The sequence below is a fragment of the Helicoverpa armigera genome, chromosome 31 (genome assembly GCF_030705265.1).
Source record: "Helicoverpa armigera isolate CAAS_96S chromosome 31, ASM3070526v1, whole genome shotgun sequence".
Lineage (NCBI taxonomy): Eukaryota > Metazoa > Arthropoda > Insecta > Lepidoptera > Noctuidae > Helicoverpa > Helicoverpa armigera.
Window position 1 is genome coordinate 207,109 of NC_087150.1, and position 14,751 is coordinate 221,859.

General features: G+C 42.4%; 1 protein-coding gene across 1 annotated transcript in view; it reads right to left on the reverse strand.

The window, feature by feature from the left end:
* Positions 1–2,870: 2,870 nt before the first annotated feature.
* LOC110380133 (serine-rich adhesin for platelets) overlaps positions 2,871–14,751 on the reverse strand; it is a 32,561-nt gene continuing 20,680 nt past the window's right edge. Inside the window, exons 25-28 of the mRNA XM_064043167.1 lie at positions 11,002–14,720; positions 9,948–10,824; positions 4,584–9,743; positions 2,871–3,301 (exon numbers count right to left, since the gene is read on the reverse strand). Of these exons, the coding sequence (XP_063899237.1) occupies positions 3,150–3,301; positions 4,584–9,743; positions 9,948–10,824; positions 11,002–14,720 (9,908 nt within the window). The 3' untranslated portion in view covers positions 2,871–3,149. The remainder of the gene's footprint in view (positions 3,302–4,583; positions 9,744–9,947; positions 10,825–11,001; positions 14,721–14,751) is intronic.

Genomic DNA, 14,751 nt, shown 5'->3' on the forward strand with positions numbered 1-14,751 from the left:
TTTACAACAGTGAAATTTTGGAGCTGACCTGATGATGGAGACCAGAGAAGGTCAAGCGAACTCGACAACTGAATATGTAAACTACCTCGTGTTTGGTCGTATATTATTCGTATTGATGAGAACTTTTAAACTAATACGGATAGTAACAACTAAGCTTGTCACTGAAAAGCCAAAAATAAAAAAACTTTTTATAAAAAAATAAGACCGACTCCCAAAACAATGAAAAGCACCGACTTCTAGGCCGATGCACCTAATAGTTTTTTTTTTTGCTTTTCAGTGTTTTTTTGGGAGTCGGTTTTTTTTTTAATAAGTTGCATCGTGTAATCAGACATACACCTCATTGTCAAGTTTTATCCTGCGCATGCCTACAACTTTCAAAAGTTGCCCTGGGTTTCTCAGGGTTTCCATCATCAGATCCTGACCTGATGAATATGGGACCACCTGGGAGGTAGACACTATCAATCATATACATAATTTTAAAAAATGGTCCTTAAATTTTCTCATGAACAATTTTTTCATAACAGCGCCTGAACAATTTTTGAAGCATTTTTTTCGTATGAAGGTGTAAAAAAATTTAGTTACAGAGTATGTCATATTTTTTTTTACATTTTTATCTTTTTTTTGAGATACGTCACATTGTTATAAGACGTGGGGCAATTTTGTATGGATTGTGATCCGTCTTCTTTATGCTCCTATTACTACCTCTATTAATATAGAATATTTTGACTTATTTTTTATATTGTAATTTAGAGATTATTTTATAGATTTTTAAATTGGGTCCAACCTATTATTATTAAAAAGAATATAAATATTAAATTTTGATTTTCCTTAGGTATACTTACTTAGGTAACTAACTAAAAACTGTAATTGAGTTTAAGTATTAGCACTTTTTCTTTCTAATTTATAAGTTCTATTAGTTAACCAAAATTGAAGGATGAGATCCCTAATAATTTAAAAATAACTATTGAATATTAAGAAAGGTTCTTTTTTGTTTAAATGTTGGTGTCCTAGAAGTAAATTTGTTTCAGTTATTTGGATAAGGATAACCAGAAATGGCATGACAATAAATGTTTTATAGTTTATCTAGACACACGGCAGTGTGTCCGCCAAGTTCGAGCAAAAAAAGCGACACACCGGCCGTGGGTTATATTACACGAACCATTTCGGGCCAAATTCGACCCCCCTGTAACTCAAAATCTATTTTATTTACGCATATCAAATTTCTAGTATCTGTTGAGACCCCCTCACTTATCTAAAATACAAAATTTCATTAATATACCTATTGTAGGTCTTGAGATATTGACGTCAGAAAATCGCTATTTTTACTATACACTCACTGACTGACTGACTGACTGACTGACTCACTCATCAAAAACCTAGACCACTTCCAATGGTCGTATTGACTTGAAATTTGGCATGGAGGTAGGTCTTTATGTCAAGGTAAAGGGAAAAATCTGAAAATGGCCAAGTGTGAGTCGGTTTCAAAATAATGAAGGTGTTTTATACCCGGTGTAAATTTATACCCCTAAGGAACTAAAACGAACTAAATTTATCTATATTTATATAATATATCTTCGAATGGTACAAAGGTTTGTATTTAGTCAAAATAAAGTAAAAATTTGAAAACGGCCAAGTGTGAATCACTTTCGAAAATAACGAATGTGTAACTTTGATCCACGAACATAATGATAACATGTCATGTCAGTCAGTTGGTAAATCTAGTCCATTTAATTAATCTAGTTCATTTCTTTGTAAGAAACATAGTGCATATTAAAAAATCTAAAAAATAGTATAAATGAGACATTTCTTTAACTAACTTCATCATAAGAAAAAAATAAAATAAACAACCTTACAAAAATAAATGAAATCCCATCCAAAACAAAAATGTGAAAGACTGCCAAGTTCGATAATATGGGAATGCTTCGCCTATAAAAGAAGTGAGATCTGAATAAGTACCAAGTTCCATACACATACCTCAGTTAGAAATAGTTACTTTTTAATGATGATTACTTGGCAAGTTTTAATAGAAAATTAAATACTTGATTCATTGCGTTTAGTAGGTTTATAACAAGGTGTATGAAAACTTGCCAAGTAACATCATTAAAAAGTAACTATTTCTAACTGAGGTATGTGTATGGAACTTGGTACTTATTCAGATCTCACTTCTTTTATAGGCGAAGCATTCCCATATTATCGAACTTGGCAGTCTTTCACATTTTTGTTTTGGATGGGATTAAAGTTTCCTCGCATGATTATTTGTCTTTTTTTTGTAGATAAAATTTAGTAAATTTGCATTAAAAAAGCGCAATTAGACAAATGTGCCCCTTCTTTCAGACTCAATGACTAATTTTCTTGAAATATTAAAAAGAAAGGTCACATTTGGTTAATTATGCCATTTCTTTGTAGTAAGTGGTATTTTTTAATTTTTTTTTTTTTAAGTTGAAAGGAATAATTTGAAGTTATTTTAAAATTAACTATATATAAAAACTAAAAAGTTAAAAATATAATAGTACTAACCTTCACGCATATATCATCAGTATTTTTTTTTCTTTTAAGCTATAGGTTTCCACGCTATGGAGCAGAATATGGTAAAAACTTTAATCTCAATTATCTCAGTTTGACCAAAATGGTAGATGTGCCCTTCTTTCATACGACGGCAGTATTCATAGTAACATTCAAAACATTAATGAGGTATAAAAGTCCGCTTAATTAATATACTGAGAAATAATAATAACTATTTTTTCTGCATTTGAGTTTTAATTGATACTATTCTTAAAATATCAGCTGACTGCCGATTGCAGTAACAGATCCTTCCGTTGTTTTTCGATTAGAGATTAGAATTTGGCATAAGTTATATGAAGCTAATGTCAAAATTCTATATCCAATTTTAAAACAATGGATGGTTCGTAATAAGTTTTATTGAATAAGCCTAGCGGAATATTCTGGAACTATTTTCTTACGTACTGCTTGTAATAACTAAGCAATGGCATAGACACAAGCGCCGCATCTATTGGACTTACGCCCGTCGCCAATATATATCTATGTGTTGATTTGCTTACTTCAGAAAGGAGTTTAACAAGTCAATGAAACATTCCCATCTCTAGGAAAACAACAGATAGAATATTGAAAGGGTGCAGTGAATGCAGTATCTAAGCGGTAGGTTGTGGCGGCAGCTCTGACAGAGGAATGATGGCGGGCGGCGTCCTGCTGTCACACGAGCAGTAGCAGTTCTTGCCGGCGGGACCCTTCGGCAGCAGCAGAATCTTCAGACGCATGTTGCTCTCTAAAGCGTTCATTATTTCTGTAACAATAACAAAAATGGTTGACATTCATGATCAAAACATCATCACATTAACTGATTTTAAGTACATTCGCTAAAGTCCTCTCAAACTTGTATTTTAGTCAATTGTATTGGTAAACCCTCTAAATTAGCGCCTTAGATACAGGCTTTTAAGACTTCTTTAACTCTGAAACTTCTTAACCGATTTGAATAATTCTTTCATTGTTAGGAAGTTATTTCTATTAAAACTTGCCAAGTAACATCATCAAAAAGTAACTATTTTTAACTGAGGTATGTGTATGGAACTTGGTACTTATTCAGATCTCACTTCTTTTATAGGCGAAGCATTCCCATATTATCGAACTTGGCAGTCTTTCACAATTTTGTTTTGGGTGGGATTTCATTTATTTTTGTAAGGTTGTTTATTTTATTTTTTTCTTATGATGAAGTTAGTTAAAGAAATGTCTCATTTATACTATCTTTTCTTATGATTTTTTAATATGCACTATGTTTCTTACAAAGAAATGAACTAGATTAACTAAATGGACTAGATTTACCAACTGACTAACGTGACATGTTCTCATATATTATGTTCGTGGATCAAAGTTACACATTCTTTATTTTCGAAAGTGATTCACACTTGGCCGTTTTCAGATTTTTACTTTACTTTGACTAAATACAAACCATTGTACCATTCGAAGATATATTATATAAATATAGATAAATTTAGTTCGTTTTAGTTCCTTAGGGGTATAAATTTACACCGGGTATAAAACACCTTCATTATTTTGAAACCGACTCACACTTGGCCATTTTCAGATTTTTCCCTTTACCTTGACATAAAGACCTACCTCCATGCCAAATTTCAAGTCAATACGACCATTGGAAGTGGTCTAGGTTTTTGATGAGTGAGTCAGTGAATCAGTGAATCAGTCAGTGAGTGTATAGTAAAAATAGCGATTTTCTGACGTCAATATCTCAAGACCTACAATAGGTATATTAATGAAATTTTGTATTTTAGATAAGTGAGGGGGTCTCAACAGATACTAGAAATTTGATATGCGTAAATAAAATAGATTTTGAGTTACAGGGGGGTCGAATTTGGCCCGAAATGGTTCGTGTAATATAACCCACGGCCGGTGTGTCGCTTTTTTTGCTCGAACTTGGCGGACACACTGCCGTGTGTCTAGATATTATCTGCGCTGAACATGGGCTGGGTGTCTTATTTAGGTACAGAACAAAGTTTCTTCTTTCTTTCGCGTGGAACAACTAGTAAATATTATTTTTTATTGAATTGACTTACCTCTCCTGCCGTGGTTAAGGCCCAACTTTCCTCCTGTATTAGGCATCGCTACTTCAGTTTCGAACATGACAGATTGCGTTCCAGGTGGTTTCGGCTCTGAGGCGTAACTTGTATGAGAATGGGCAGAACCGTTGTTCTCTTGTATATTCGTTGTTGTTGTTGGTATTTCTTCTATCAGTTGATCTTCTGTTGTTTGGTCTGATGCTTGCTCAACTGTTGTTGCATGTTGTTTGTTAGATTCTTGGTTTTGATAAGCAGATTCTAATTGTAATTGCTTTTGTTTTACGTATTCGTCTTCTATTTCACTTGGTTCATGTTTATATGCAGTTTCTGTTGCAGAAGATGTTAGTTGTTCTTCAATAATTTGTTTGTTGCTTGCATCTTCTGTTGCTATTTGTTTGTTATCTTCTGTAGTTGTTAGATATTGTTCTTCTGTAATTGTAGTAGCTGTTGCATCTTGTGCATTGGTAGTTGATTCTGAATTATCCTTATTCTGAACATTCGCTGTTGTTGTTTGGTCGTATATAGAAGTTGTTTGTTGATCAGCGCTTGATGTAGATCCGTCAGTTTGTTTATTATCAAATGTTGTTTCGGCAATTACAAATTGATCTTCAGTAGTTTGAGTAATTATATCTGTTTTTGTTGTTGCTTCTTTAGAAGATACTGCGTCTTCATTTGTTAAATCTCTCTCAGAGGTTCCGTCATTTGTTATGGTCGATGCATCATCACGTGTAAGTATACTAGCTGTCGTCGAATCTGCTCTACTTGTAGTAGTGTCAATAGAATCTCCTAACACTTTTGTTCCATCTTCAGTATATACATCAGATTTTGCGTCTCTGGGTGTAGTCAAATCATTAGTTTCTGTACTTGTCAGGCCAGTTCTATCACCTTCAATCGTTGTTGTTTCTATATTCATATGTTTTGCGGGTTCATTGTCAGTAAGGTATGAGGGTGTCGTTCCTTCTAGACTTGCAATAGATTCAGTGGCTACAGTTGCGTCTGTAGATGTAGTTTCATATTCTATTGTTGTTCCATCTTTATCTGTCGATGTATCAATGACCGATCCTCTATCGCTTGCAGGATATTGGGATGATCCATCAACAGTCATTGTTGTTTCCGGTTGACTAGTAATACTGGAGTCCGGTTGCTTCCTAGATTCATAATCATCAGTTTCCTCAGCATTTACTATAGGTTGTTCAGTTGATGATCCTTCAATTTGCAGACTTTGTACAGCACTTGAATCATCACTTTGTGTTGCAATAGGCGCATGTTGTTCACTGCTTGCTTCGGGAGTAGAATATGTAGAATCTGTCGATAAATCTTGAGTTTCTAATAGTACAGGTATTTCAGTTCTAGTTACTGATTCAGATATTAGAGCTTCAGTTTCTGATGTAGTGACTGGAAGTGACGTAGTTCCTTCAGGTTGTGATTCAGAGTGAAGAGAAGTCGATACATCAGTCAAAGTTTCCTCTGTAGAAAGTGGAGCGGTAGCAACTTCTGTGACAGGGACAGTCACTGGTGATCCTTCAGACATTGTTTGATCAACGATCTCTTCAGGAGACGTAGTTGTAGCTGCTGGTTTGTCAGTCGGCAATTCAGCATCGTTACCTTCATCTGACTCTGTTGTAGTCGGAACCTGTTCTCCAGACTCTTCAGAATAATCCTCATTGGAATCGTAATCATCAGGTCCGCATGTCACCGAATCATTTTCGGAACTGTATTCTGCAGAATCAAGCTGTTGATCAGGATGTCTGGCATCAGAACTTGAGTCTGAAGTCGTGTCAATTGCGTGTTCAGTTGTTAAAGTTGCTCCTGAATCTGGTTGTTCTTTGTCTGCTTGTACTGTTGTAATTGTGTCATCTATAGCAACACTCTCTATGGGAGCAGTGTCGTCACTGGTACCAGTACTTTCGGAAGTAACAGCACTATTTGTAGTGTCAACATTAGCAGTAGTTATAGCGTCGCTTGAAGTAATAGAGTTGACTGTTGGAAGCGTACTCTCAGTGCTGACAGGATATCCATCGTCTTCGTTGGTAACTTGAGTGTCTGTGGTCTTCTCAGTAGCAACAGCCTCCGTGGTACCAGTACCGTCATTAGATACAGCACTTTCAGTGGTACCAGCATTACTAGTTGTTCGAACATCATCAGACTTTATATTGTTCTCTGAAGTGATTGAATTATCTGCTTTAAGAGCGCTCTCAGTATTAACGTCATCGTCTGTCGTGTAATGACTAGTGATTGCTCCCTCTTCAGAATCAATACTTTCACTGGTAGTAGCACTATTTGTAGTAACATCACCTTCTGTAGTAACATCACCTTCTGTAGTAACATCACTCTCTGTGGTAACAACGCCTTCTGTAGACAAGGCGCCTTCTGAAGTAGCAGCAGTTTCAGTGGTGAGAACGCTCTCTATGGTAACAGCATCCTCAGCAGTCACAACGCTTTCTGTAGTAACCGCAATATCCGTTGTAACAGCGCTTTCTGCGGTAACACCACTACCTGTGGTAATAGCACCTTCTGTGGTAACAGCACTTACTGTAGTAACGTCACTATCTGTGGTAACGTCACTATCTGCGGTAACAGTGCTTTCTGTAGTCAAGGCGCCTTCAGTGGTATAAATGCTATCTGTGGTGGCAGAATTATCAGTGGTAATATCACCTTCTGTAGTAACTGCACTATCCATGGTAACTACGCCTTCTGTAGTTTCAATGCTATTTGTGGTAGCAGCGCTTTCAGTGGTTACAGCACCTGTGGTAACGACACCCTCTGTGGTAACAGCGCTTTCTGCAGTAACTAAACAATCTGTTGTAACAGCGCTTTCTGTGGTAACGTCAGCCTCGGTAGGAACATCACCCTCATTGGTAACATCATCCCCATTGGTAACAGAATCCCCCGTGGTATCAGCATTGACCGTTGTAACAGCGCTTTCTGTAGTAACATCACTATCCGTGGTAACAGCTTTATCTGTGGTAACAACGCCTTCTGTGTTCACGGTGCCTTCTGACGTAATAGTGGCTTCGGTGGTGACAGCGTTCACTATGGTAACAGTACCCTCAGTAACTGTAGTCTCAGTGGTAACAGCACTCTCCGTGGTAACAGCACTCTCCATGGTAACAGCACTATCCCTAGAAACATTGCTTTCTGTAGTCAAGACGCTTTCTGCTTTAACAGCCTCTTCGGTGGAAACAACACGACTAACACTGTCTGGAGTGATTGAACCATCGATTTCACCTTCAGTAGTATTACCATCGTCTGTGGTAGTAATTTCATTATTAGTTACACCCTCTTTAGCCACCATATCATTAGTAATAGCGGGGTTCGTGGAACCAGCACTGTCCGCGGTAACATCGCTATCTATAGTAATAGCGCTTTCTGTGCTTAGAGCTCTTTCTGTGGTAAAAGTGCTTTCTGTAGCAATAGCGCCTTCTGTAGTTGCTGCAAAATCTGGGATAACATCACCGTTTGTGGTAACAGCACTTTCTGAAGTTACGACGTCTCCTGTAGTAGCTGCGCCCTCAGTGGTAACATCGCTACCTGTAGTAACAGAACTCTCAGTGGTAACAACGTTATCTGTGGTAATAGCACCTTCTGTAGTCACTGCGCCGTCCGTAATCACTGCACCTTCCGTAGTCACTGCACCTTCTGTAGTCACTGCGCCTTCCGTAGTCACTGTGCCTTCTGTAGTAGCTGCGCCCTCAGTGCTAACAGCATCTTCTGTGCTAATAACATCACTGTTCGCTGTAACAATGCTATCAGTGGTAACATCGCTATCTGTGGCAATAGCACCTTCTGTAGTCACTGCGCCTTCCGTAGTCACTGTGCCTTCCGTAGTCACTGCGCCTTCTGCGCTAACAGCATTGTTCGCTGTAACAATGCTATCAGTGGTAACATCGCTATCTGTGGCAATAGCACCTTCTGTAGTCACTGCGCCTTCCGTAGTCACTGTGCCTTCCGTAGTCACTGCGCCTTCTGCGCTAACAGCATTGTTTGCTGTAACAATGCTATCAGTGGTAACATCGCTATCTGTGGCAATAGCACCTTCTGTAGTCACTGCGCCTTCCGTAGTCACTGTGCCTTCCGTAGTCACTGCGCCTTCTGCGCTAACAGCATTGTTCGCTGTAACAATGCTATCAGTGGTAACATCGCTATCTGTGATAACAACGCCTGTAGTTATGGCACCTTCTGTAGTTGTGGCTCCTTCTGTAGTAATGGCGCCTTCTGTAGTAATGGCGCCTTCTGTAGTAATGGCGCGTTCTGTGGTAGGAGCGCTTCCGGAAGTGAGAGCGCTCTCTGTGGCAACAGCATCTGTAGTTATGGCACCTTCTGTGACAGTGCTCTCTGTGGCAATACCTTCTGAAGTCACTGCGCCTTCTGAGTTAGCAGCGGTTTCGGTAGAGAAAGCATTCTCAGTGGAAACAGTGCTATATTCATTGACTGTGGTAACATCGCTATGTGCGTTATCTGTGGTAATATCATTATCTGTGGTAACAGCACCCTCAGTAACAACTTGATCTGTAGTGATGGTTTCTGTGCTTACAGTGTTTTCACTGGTAACAGTATTATCATTGGTGTCAAGGGCCTCTGATGTAAAACCTCCTTCTTTAGTTACAACGTCATTCGTCAAGGCTTCATCCGAGGTGACAGTGGCATCTGTAGCGAGTGCTGTATCTGTGGTGACAGTGGCATCTGTAGCGACTGCTGTATCTGTGGTGACAGTGGCATCTGTAGCGACTGCTCTATCTGTGGTGACAGTGGCCTCTGTAGCGACTGCTGTATCTGTGGTGACAGTGGCATCTGTAGCGACTGCTGTATCTGTGGTGACAGTGGCATCTGTAGCGACTGCTGTATCTGTGGTGACAGTGGCATCTGTAGCGACTGCTGTATCTGTGGTAAGAACAGTCTCAGTGGTAACTGCAGTTTCCGTGGTAAAGCTGCTATCAGTGGTAAATGCACGCTCTGTAGTGATCGCTCCTTGAGTGTTAGCGTCGTTTCTGGCTGCAATACCTTCCGTGGCATCAGTGCCTTCCGTGGCATCTGTGCGCTCCGTGGTAATGGAACTGTCACTGGTATCTGCGCTCTGCGTGGTCACGTCACTAGTATCTGCGCTCTGCGTGGTAACGTCACTAGTATCTGCGCTCTGCGTGGTCACGTCACTAGTATCTGCGCTCTGCGTGGTAACGTCACTAGTATCTGCGCTCTGCGTGGTAACGTCACTAGTATCTGCGCTCTGCGTGGTAACGTCACTAGTATCTGCGCTCTGCGTGGTAACGTCACTAGTATCTGCGCTCTGCGTGGTCACGTCACTAGTATCTGCGCTCTGCGTGGTAACGTCACTAGTATCTGCGCTCTGCGTGGTAACGTCACTAGTATCTGCGCTCTGCGTGGTCACGTCACTAGTATCTGCGCTCTGCGTGGTCACGTCACTGGTATCTGCGCTCTGCGTGGTAACGTCACTAGTATCTGCGCTCTGCGTGGTCACGTCACTGGTATCTGCGCTCTGCGTGGTAACGTCACTAGTATCTGCGCTCTGCGTGGTCACGTCACTAGTATCTGCGCTCTGCGTGGTAACTGCGCTGTCACTGCTAACTGCGCTCTGCGTGGTCACGTCACTAGTATCTGCGCTCTGCGTGGTCACGTCACTAGTATCTGCGCTCTGCCTGGTCACGTCACTAGTATCTGCGCTCTGCGTGGTAACTGCGCTGTCACTGCTAACTGCGCTCTGCGTGGTCACGTCACTAGTATCTGCGCTCTGCGTGGTCACGTCACTAGTATCTGCGCTCTGCCTGGTCACGTCACTAGTATCTGCGCTCTGCGTGGTAACTGCGCTGTCACTGCTAACTGCGCTCTGCGTGGTCACGTCACTAGTATCTGCGCTCTGCGTGGTAACGTCACTAGTATCTGCGCTCTGCGTGGTAACGTCACTAGTATCTGCGCTCTGCGTGGTAACGTCACTAGTATCTGCGCTCTGCGTGGTCACGTCACTAGTATCTGCGCTCTGCGTGGTCACGTCACTGGTATCTGCGCTCTGCGTGGTAACGTCACTAGTATCTGCGCTCTGCGTGGTCACGTCACTGGTATCTGCGCTCTGCGTGGTAACGTCACTAGTATCTGCGCTCTGCGTGGTCACGTCACTAGTATCTGCGCTCTGCGTGGTAACTGCGCTGTCACTGCTAACTGCGCTCTGCGTGGTCACGTCACTAGTATCTGCGCTCTGCGTGGTCACGTCACTAGTATCTGCGCTCTGCGTGGTCACGTCACTAGTATCTGCGCTCTGCGTGGTAACGTCACTAGTATCTGCGCTCTGCGTGGTAACGTCACTAGTATCTGCGCTCTGCGTGGTAACGTCACTAGTATCTGCGCTCTGCGTGGTCACGTCACTAGTATCTGCGCTCTGCGTGGTCACGTCACTAGTATCTGCGCTCTGCGTGGTCACGTCACTAGTATCTGCGCTCTGCGTGGTCACGTCACTAGTATCTGCGCTCTGCGTGGTAACGACGTTGTCACTGATAACTGCGCTCTGCGTGGTAACAGAACTCTCTGTGGTAACTGCTTTGTCTGTGGTCACTTCGCTATCAGTGACTGCGTTGTCTGTGGTAACTGCGCTCTCAGTGACTGCGTTGTCTGTGGTAACTGCGCTCTCAGTGACTGCGTTGTCTGTGGTAACTGCGCTCTCAGTGACTGCGTTGTCTGTGGTAACTGCGCTATCAGTGATGACTGCGTTGTCTGTGGTAACTGCGCTATCAGTCACTGCATTGTCTGTGGTAACTGCACTCTCAGTGATGACTGCGTTGTCTGTGGTAACTTCGCTCTCAGTGATGATTGCGTTGTCTGTGGTAACTGCACTCTCAGTGATGACTGCGTTGTCTGTGGTAACTGCACTCTCTGTGGTCACTGCTTTGTCTGTGGTAGAGCTTTCTGTAATACCATTGTTTCTTACAGTAATCACACTTTCTGTAGTAACAGCGCTATCCATAGTGTAAACATCGTCTTTAGCGATGGCGCTCTCTGTAGTTATTGCCCTCTCTATGACTACTGCGTTGTCTGTGGTAACTTCATTGCCTGTGGTAATTGCACTGTCGGTCGTAATAGCCCTTTCTGTAGTGACAGGGCCCTCAGTAACTGAACCTTCTGTGGTAACACCATTACCAGTCGTAACTGAGCTATCGGTAGTTACTGCTGTGTCTATGGCAATACCACTATCTGTGGCCACTCCTCCGTTAGTGGTGCCGTTAGCCATGCTGTCGGTGGAAACCCCAGTAACACTGGTAACTGCGTTATCTGTGGTAACATCGCTATTAATAGAAACATCGCTCTCTGTGTTATCGGCGCTGTCAGTTTTAAGTGCGTTATCTGTGGTGACAAAGCTATCGTAGGTATCTGCGCTGTCTGTGGTGATTGCGTCCTCGGTGGTTATTGTGTTGTCAGTAGTAACATTATTGTCTGTGGTTTCTGTGGCAGCTGCGCTCTCTGTGGTATCAGCGCTATAGGAAGTATCTTCCTTGTCTGTGGTCACTGCGCCCTCTGTAGAAATGTCAATGTCTGTGATGACTTTGCTATCAGTTACCACTGCGCTTTCGGGGGCAACTGCGTTGTCTGTGGTAACTGCGTTGTCTGTGGTAACTGCGTTTTCTGTGGTGACTGTGTCTTCATAGATAGCTTCATGTCTAGCAACATCATTCTGTTTGGTAACTGGACTGTCCGTGATAACAGCACCCTCAGTAGTTATTACATTTTCTGTAGCAGTTGCGCTTTCGGTAGTAACGCTACTGTCTGCGATTATTGTGCTGCCAGTGCTTAATGCACTTTCGGTGTTAACTCCACTATCGGTTGCAACGGTACCTTCACTGGTGTTGAGGCCTTCTGCGGTATCAGCGCTACTAGTAATTGTGCTCGTATCGACGGTGTCTGTCTGTGGTGTGTGTGAACTGTCTGTGGTGGTATCAGTAACTGCGCTTTCTGTAGTTACAGCACTGTTTCTTGTAACGCCAGTATCTGTGCCATCAGTGTCATTGACGTTTTCTGTAGTTATGGCTCTGTTTGTGGTTACATCACTATCGGTGGTCATCACATTCTCTGTGGTAATTGCACTGTCTGTGGTAACTACACTGTCTGTGGTAATTGCACTGTCTGTGGTAATTGCGCTGTCTGTGGTAATTGCGCTGTCTGTGGTAATTGCACTGTCTGTGGTAATTGCGCTGTCTGTGGTAATTGCACTGTCTGTGGTAATTGCACTGTCTGTGGTAATTGCGCTGTTAGTTGTATCTCTACTGTCGGTCGCTGAACTAATAATGCTGTCCTTGGTAGCTGCGCCAACAGTGTTAACTGAGCTGTCTGTGGTGAAAACTACACCTTCTGCGTTCTCTGTAGTGATACTACTGACTGTGATAACTGTGCTATCAGTGGCAATTGCGCTCTCTGTAGTAACATCACCGTCTGTGGCAAGACCACTGTCTGTGGTAACGCTGTCTGTGGTATCACTGCTGTCAGTAACAATTTCGCTGTCAATGGTAACTGCGCTTTCTGTAGTTATATCGCTGCCGGTGGTAACACCACTGTCTGCGTTGACTGCGCTACTGGTGGTAATTGAGCTACCAGTGATAACTGCTCTATCGGTTGTAACTGCGCTAATTGTAGTAACCGCACTGGTAGTAACTGTGCTATCTGTGGTGACGGCACCCTCAACAACTGCATTCTCTCCTCCTCTAACATCTGTAGTAATATCGCTACCTGTGGTAACTGCTCTCTCTGTGGTAACTGCGCTGTCATTGATAACACTACTGTCTGCGTTAACTGCGCTACTGGTGGTAGCCGCGCTATCGGTAGTCACTGCGCTTTCTATAGTAACCGCACTTGTAGTGACGCCTTCGTCTGGGCTGTCTATGGTACCGGCGCCCTCAGCAACAGTATTGTCACCATCAACAATATCTGTGGTAATATCAGTAGTAAGTGCGTTGTCTGTGGTCACTGTCCACTCTCCGGTAACACTAGTGTCTGTGTTAACTGCGTCTGTGCTCTGTGTAGTGCTTGCGATCTCTGTGGTAGCAGCGCTTTCTGTTTCAACTTTGCTGTCTATGGTAATTGTGGTATCTGTGGTAACAATGCTGTCAGTGGGTACTGCATTCTCTGTAGTGATAGCGTTGTCTGTGGCAATTACGCTCTCTGCAGTTATTCTGCTCTCTTTGGTAATGCCATTATCTGCGGTAACTGCGCTCTTTGTAGAAACTGAGCTTTCAATGATATCTTCGTTGTCTGTGGTCACTGCGCTGTCTATGGTAGCAGCGTTGTCTGTGGTAACTGGGTTCTCTGTGGTCACTGCATTGTCTGTGGTAACTTCACTATCAGTGACTGTGCTATCTGTAGTAACTGGGCTGTCTGTGGTAATAGCGCCCACAGCTACAGCATGTTCATCATCAACAACATTTGTGGGGACTGCTCTCTCTTCGGTAACACTACTGTCTGTGGTAACGCTCTCTGTAGTGGTAACTGCGCTCTCTGTGGTAATTATGCTCTCTGTGGCAATAACGCTTTCTGTAGTTATTGCACTGTCTTTGATATCACCACTGTCTGTGGTAACTGCGCTCTCTGTGATGACTGGGCTGTCTGAAGTTGTAGATCCAGTCAAAGTTTCGCCTTCGCTACTAGCTTGCTCAGTAGTTATACCGCTGTCTTTGACAGTATTCAGTTCAGTTGTAGTAATATCTTGATACAGAGATTCTGCGCCACTAGTTGAATCCTGTTTTATATTTGTTTCATGGGAAACTACTTCTGTAGTTTGTTCAGTAGCAGATTCATTTGTACTAAAGACTTCTGTAGTCACAGCGGAAGCTGTACCAGTAGCCTCTGTAGTCATGGCGTCATTTGTACTAGTGGCTGCTTCTGTAGTTTCATTGTCTTCAATTGTGGCAGCGCCAGTTGTACTAATGACTTCTGTAGTCACCGCGCCAGTTGTACCAATGACTTCTGTGGTCACAGAGTCAGTTGTACCACTAGTCTCTGTGGTCACAGACTCAGTTGTACCACTAGCCTCACTAATGGCTGCATCAGTTGTAGGGATAGTGTCATTTTCAGTGGTGGCAACAGCGCCTTCTGTGCTAATAGCGCCTTCTGTGCTAGTAGCTCCTTCTGTGCTAATAGCGCCTTCTGTGCCAGTAGTTCCTTTCGTGGGTAT